Source organism: Limulus polyphemus, unplaced genomic scaffold (genome assembly GCF_000517525.1).
Source record: "Limulus polyphemus unplaced genomic scaffold, Limulus_polyphemus-2.1.2 Scaffold11989, whole genome shotgun sequence".
NCBI classification, from domain to species: domain Eukaryota; kingdom Metazoa; phylum Arthropoda; class Merostomata; order Xiphosura; family Limulidae; genus Limulus; species Limulus polyphemus.
In genome coordinates, this window is record NW_013677599.1 from 3,319 (window position 1) to 9,644 (window position 6,326).

The window sequence follows — 6,326 nt, forward strand, 5'->3', positions numbered from 1 at the left end:
AAATCCTGATCGTTTTTGGTTATCACCATTGAGACGGATGTCGAAAGATTTAAATCCTGATCGTTTTTGACTATCACCATTGAGACGGATCTCGAAAGATTTAAATCCTGATCGTTTTTGACTATCACCATTGAGACGGATCTCGAAAGATTTAAATCCTGATCGTTTTTGGTTATCACCCAATCCGTGATGTTCGAATTCTTTTACCTTCATTTAGCTATTGGTCAGCTATCTGTCAATCAGTCAGGTAAATGGAGCCTGTTTAGCATGAACACCACAACAGACAAGATAATCACAGACAGAGTCAACTCCGCATCCCACAGCATCTTTCTCACAGGATTTGAACTAATTGCATTGGTCGTTAGCTTTACAGTAGAAATGGCGGCTGTTTATCCCTGTAAATTAAGGCTATATCAAACCTAGGCTGTGAAAGAGTGTATCCAATCTTATCGGACGTTTTTCAAAATTTGAAAATTTGATATAAATATCCATTACTACAGAAAATTATGTTACTTAATACAGTTCTTGTTCAAAATTCATATCAGTACTAGGTTAAGTGTTCTCAGAAATAACAATGTTTTAATTTCTTCATAAGCATCAAACTATAAAAATAAAAAATATATATATAGATAAAACTGAAATAAAACTAGAAATACAGACCACAAGTACACACACACAAGCTGAAATACCCGTCAACTGACGAGGAGTGTTTAAACTAATTAAAACAATGTAAGTTTAACAGCAATCATATATTTCAAAGTAATAACTTGAACATAAACTTTATCTCAACATTTTAAGATTATAACAAAGCTTCTTCATAAACAACATTTGCAATTTGCTTTCCATCTACCAACAGATAAAGATTTTGAAGTGATGCCACCCTTGAACACCCTACACCTTATTGACGTGGTTGTTTGAGAAACAATCCAGCAACTTTCATACTTTGACCTTAAATCCCTTTACAATATTCAACATTATCAAACATGTGATCTTGCCAATATTGTTTGAGATTTACTCAATAGGCTGGGAGTAATTAACCAACAGGCTTTACAAAATAGAAATAGGGTTAAGTTCAATTTTGACCCTCTTAGTTCATAGTTTCTACATACAAATTTTGGTTGAGATTAGCTCAATATGCTCGGAGGAGTAGGGTGCAAACAAACATATAGATACACTCCTATTAAAAACCTTAGGCAGATTTCTCGAAGTGCTACAGCCTAAGAGAAATAAAAGAACCCACATAGTAAAAATAAAAATAGTGAATGTTGGATTAATGTCTAGCGCTTGGCTGAGTGAGTGACTGTTATCTTGCATATAAATTGCATGGGAACCATACTTTTCGTTATGTTATCAAAGTGACATATGAGCCCGGATCAATACCGAAAACTCAAGAGTGGAGGCCGAAAAACATATTAACGACGAAACATTTCTGCTGTATATTGTCATTAATCAACTGTCACCTACTTCTCTGGTACTTGTTTCTAGTTTCGATCAGTTTGAACACATATGTTTCCTTTCAAGTGTTTTTTACGCTACAGTAGATTTTGACTTTTAATATTTCAGACTCGTTGTTCGATATCTAAGAACCTGACTATTTGTCGACTTGAACAAAAAATAAATAAAAAGATGGACGTCCTTTTATAAACTATATGATCTCTTTCTTCTATAAAAAAAAATCCATCCCAAATTTGTCTTACGTTGCTGTTTACATGAAAGAGTCGAACTGTCAAAGTCGTCGTCTACAGATCCGGTTTAAACATACACTTCCTGGCTAGTTTTACCCTCAGAACATTGAATTATTTAACATCTTCACCAAACTACATTTCTTGGACGTTGTCCAAATACACTTTTTCGTGTATGTGATGAAACATATATATGTTTGTTTTTTAAAAGTGTGAGGGCTTCAACTTTCGAAGGTTAAGATAAAGTAATTATTTAACCACATTCAATTAAAGTTCTCAGTTCAGTCGAATAGATTCTTCAGTTTATATACATAAAGAGCTTCACATCTGGCTTGTTCGATTTAGCAGAAAGCTTTATTATCTTGGTAATGTCACGCACAGGCTTAAATATAATACTTTACATGTAATAAAGATTTCCAACAACAGGCACGAAATATTGTTCCTTTTTACTGGAATAAGGAAACATTAAGCAGGGTAAATCTTAGTGAAAATACATCCATCTAAGGCACATCCTAATTTCAGAAGGTATGCTTTGCTGAAGTGTTAACTGTTGTTGAATAATGTTCGAGTGAGGTGTCGATCCTGTATATACAATGAAAGAGAATTCATTCAATAATTTGAAGTTGTTTTGCAATTTAAGTATTCAACTTCAGTTACCACCATACAGTATTCAACTTCAGCCACCTTATTCAACTTCAGCTGCCACCATACAGTATTCAACTTCAGCTGCCACCATACAGTATTCAACTTCAGCTACCTTATTCAACTTCAGTTACGACCAGGAATTGGAAGTTTATTTTTTTTAATTAAACTTTGATGAATTTGTCAAATCTATCGATACCACTATACTGGAAAGATATTTTCAAGATCTGTTTCACAACAAAATATTTTTAACCTACAACTGACGTCACAAGTGTAATACGTTCTTTAGATGTACTACACCGCTTTACATAAAAGTTTACAAAACATTAGAATGTAAAGGTTCGTGGAATCTTTTTAACCTATTAAAAAGTTTACAAATTCTAGAATGTTTACTGATCTAATAAACAAAACTATACATATATAAGGATCTCAGGAACTTTGTTTACGTTTCATGCTCGTACAGTAGTTGTCATACGATGTTTTAATTTTCTTTGATCTTATTGAATATATTAAATTTTTTTATTGTATATCAAATATGTCATTATTTCTCCAGATAGAGATTTAATTGGTCAAAGCTATGAACTGCCAGAATTTTGCCTTTCATTTATCCATTTTTCCGATTACCATTTTTTTTTTTCACTTTGACGCTCATACGTCAAAGTTTGCCTAATTGACTAACCAGCTTATCGATCGATGAACACACAAGTGAAGCGTAATGACATTTTTATAATGATATGGTTAACGTATAGGAGCAGAACCATAGTTCATCAACATGATTTTGTTCATCCACTAATGGTTTGTTTTGTTGTAAATGCTACTTCTGTTACAAAAGTTGTTGTTTTTTTTCTGTAATAAATACTTATATATATATATTAATTTCTTATTTTAGTCTTGCGGTTTTTTTTTAATTATAGTACACTCTCTGCGTGAGTCGATAATTAAGATTACCACAGTTTTGAAACGCTTTATGCGATGACATACAATCTTTTAAAGAGACAGAATCTCTGTGGAAGCGTCAGTTTATTGCTTTGAATGCTAAATATCTAGCGTGGTGCTCAAACTCGAAGTAATTATAAAATAAACTTTCCAGTCATTTCCATCTGTGTATTTTAATGATTTATGGCGTCCTATATTCTGATATTAAACATTACCACAAAGTAACAACCAGAAAGTGATGAATTTGTGACAAAAATGCGATATTGTTATATGATCCTGACTGACAATTCTCAGAACACAGATTCCTCAACATTCACATGTCTTCCATGTTTGTTTTTTTTTCCCTGAAAAATATGGTTGCCATTTAAGAAAGCAATCACAGATGGCGCTCTACAATTTTGTTGTAATGGACATCTTTGTCCTGAACAATCTGTTTTTGCCTTAATCATGGTTAGTGATAGACGTAAATCACGTTTACATTATAGTCTGTACCGTATTATTCTTTATTGTATATTCATTTTTGTAACTTAACTAATTTAGTTAATCTAAAACACGTGTAGCGACGTAAGTTTTTCATCTCACATTATAATTATGAAATATATACACCGATTGTAGATCGAAAAAAACATTATAAGGATCAATAACACGACCAAATAGGAAAAATATTCATAAAGTTGCATCAATACGTAAGATTTGATTCAAGGTTTATTTATATCTTTGTTCAAAGCTATAAAGACATGGGTTATCTGCGTATAGGAATCCGTGATTTTGAAATGATGGAGTAGAACGAAGACAACACCCACTGCCAACCCTTGGGATGTTTTTTGTCTGATCGAATATTAAGGTTTGACTGTCACTCTTATAGCACACCCACAGCCTCAAAGTACAGAGAACGTTTTTGCGGTAACGCTAACTTCTAGGCCCCGCCCAGCCCGTGGATATTTGTCACGTAAGTGACATTCAACATATGATTAAAGTATTCTTCTTAAAATATTACTTGTAAAAGCAAAAGCTTGTAAGAGGCTTGACTTAGCCTTAATATTCTAAATTTTAAGATTTCTTTTTTATTACTACCAAAATTGTAAATTTCGACTCACCACTTGTCACTTAGTTAAACCAGTTTGGGAGAACTTCACTCCAAATCAGTAACCGTGGCAAATCTATAAACGAAACTAGGCTTACGACAGTGATAGTCTGTAAGTTACGTGTGTAGGATCCGAGTTGTCTCTTAGTGACAACAGCGACTCTGTATTTATATACATTTACTATGTTGAGTGACGGACAGTTTGGACACCATACACCACTCTGAAATTTGCCCCATTCCTGTCATTCCAACTGGTTAGGAAACTAAAACAACTCATCAGAAGGCTTGGTCAAGAAGAAAAATGGAACACAAACACTTCAGCTCTTCTCTATACCCTTAATTCTATTGCATTTTTAAGTTTAAAACTATCTTTACTCGAAACTTCCATACATATGTAAAGGCTAGTCTGATCTTTAATGGATACGTCATTACTCAAAAAATGTGATCATGCTTTGTTTACTTCACAAACTTTTTCAGTTAAAATTTCACAATAAAAATAATGAGATTTTTTAGTTAGTTATTCATATCGAATCACAAAGTCGAATCACTTACAGTTACTCCAATAACACAGGCCTGTGAACTTAAACCTTATAAAAGTTGTTTTGGTTTTAATAAAGGATTTTCCATAACTCGGTACGCAGATTTCGAAAATAATATTCATTTTTTTCTATCATGTAAGGATTTTTTTACAAATCGGAAAGAAACAAAAAACTCTTAATTCGTTTACCATAATGAACTTTTTTTTGTTATTATGTTTGTTAACAAAAATACATGCAAACTGAAGAAAAGGGAAGAACATTGATATCAAACAAATATGCATCCTCATTCATCCTGATTTTTTTTGTTTGAAGTCTACGTCTTTTAGTCTCAAAACTACGTGTTGTGGTCTTTCTTTTATGCATTGCGTTATGACGTTATGTGACGTACGTGTTTGTTTGTTTTGAGTTTCGCGCAAAGCTACACGAGGGCTATCTATGCCAGCCGTCCCTAATTTAGCAGTGTAAGACTAGAGGGAAGGCATGCTAGTCATCACCACCCACCGCCAACTCTTGAGCTACTCGTTTACCAACGAATAGTGGGATTGACCGTCACATTATAACGTCCCCACGGCTGAAAGGGCGAGCATGTTTGGTGTGACGAGGATTCGAATCCGCGACCCTTAGATTGCGAGTCGAGCACCCTAGCCACCTGGCCATTCCGGGCCAGTGAAGTACGTGATGGAGAAAAATGGATGTCATTTTCGGATTCAGGGTACAGGAACATGTAGAAATTTCAAGACAATAAAACCAGCGCAGGCCTGTGTAATCACCGAAAAAATTACTCTCAGATAACGATCTTGTCAGACGTTGTTGCTTTTTCTTTGCTTGTTTTCTTAACGAGTTTACAAAAATAAAACTTGAAGTAAATTTTTTTATATCAAAATTCCGTTTTCAGTAATACTTACCATCCACTGTTAAAGTAGCTGTGTTTGATCTTTGACCTCCGTGAAGGTTCTTTGCTGAGCAGGTGTAGTCGCCTTCATCCAATAAGCCCACCCTTTTCAGCAAGAGGTCGCCACTATTGAGAATCTCGTAGTTAGCATGTCCGCTATGAAGTAATTGGCGCCCGTTCCGCTGCCATGTGATGTCTGGCTTAGGATCACCGCTGGATAGACACGTGAAAAGGACATTATCTCCGGCCATAATTGTCTTGTTGCTTGGACCTTCCATAATTATGGGCACTAAACACAAGATATATAAAAATCATTAATGAACTCTTCAGGCTTTTCACGGTGTTTGCAATCTGTTTCAAATTCTTGACAAATGGTAACTTTTTTTATTCGCTCCCCTAATCTCAAAACAAATATAAAAGCAGTGAGGTATTGGCTTAAAAGATTTTAACGAGAATTCTGTGTTGTGTATGAATATCATATTTTAGACACCTAAAAAAAAAACTCAACTCTTAAAATCACCGGAAACGTAGAACAGGAAGTTAAAAAAAAT

At 34.2% G+C, this 6,326-nt stretch overlaps 1 protein-coding gene across 1 annotated transcript; it reads right to left on the reverse strand.

Moving 5' to 3' along the window:
- Window positions 1-318: 318 nt before the first annotated feature.
- On the reverse strand, window positions 319-6,058 carry LOC111083901 (peroxidasin homolog). Its single transcript, XM_022380627.1, has 2 exons — window positions 5,789-6,058; window positions 319-395 (listed from the first exon to the last, which is right to left on the reverse strand). The coding sequence occupies exons 1-2, from the start codon at window positions 6,051-6,053 to the stop codon at window positions 346-348; spliced, it is 315 nt and encodes a 104-aa protein (XP_022236335.1). The 5' UTR covers window positions 6,054-6,058; the 3' UTR covers window positions 319-345.
- Between the last annotated feature and the right edge of the window lie 268 nt (window positions 6,059-6,326).

Excerpts from the sequence above, each read along its gene's own strand:
- LOC111083901 (XM_022380627.1), bottom strand. The coding sequence starts at position 6,053 with ATGGAAGGTCCAAGCAACAAGACAATTATGGCCGGAGATAATGTCCTT. Across the intron at positions 396-5,788 it reads AGCTACTTTAACAGTGGATG|GGATAAACAGCCGCCATTTC; the intron begins GTAAGTATTACT and ends CTTAATTTACAG.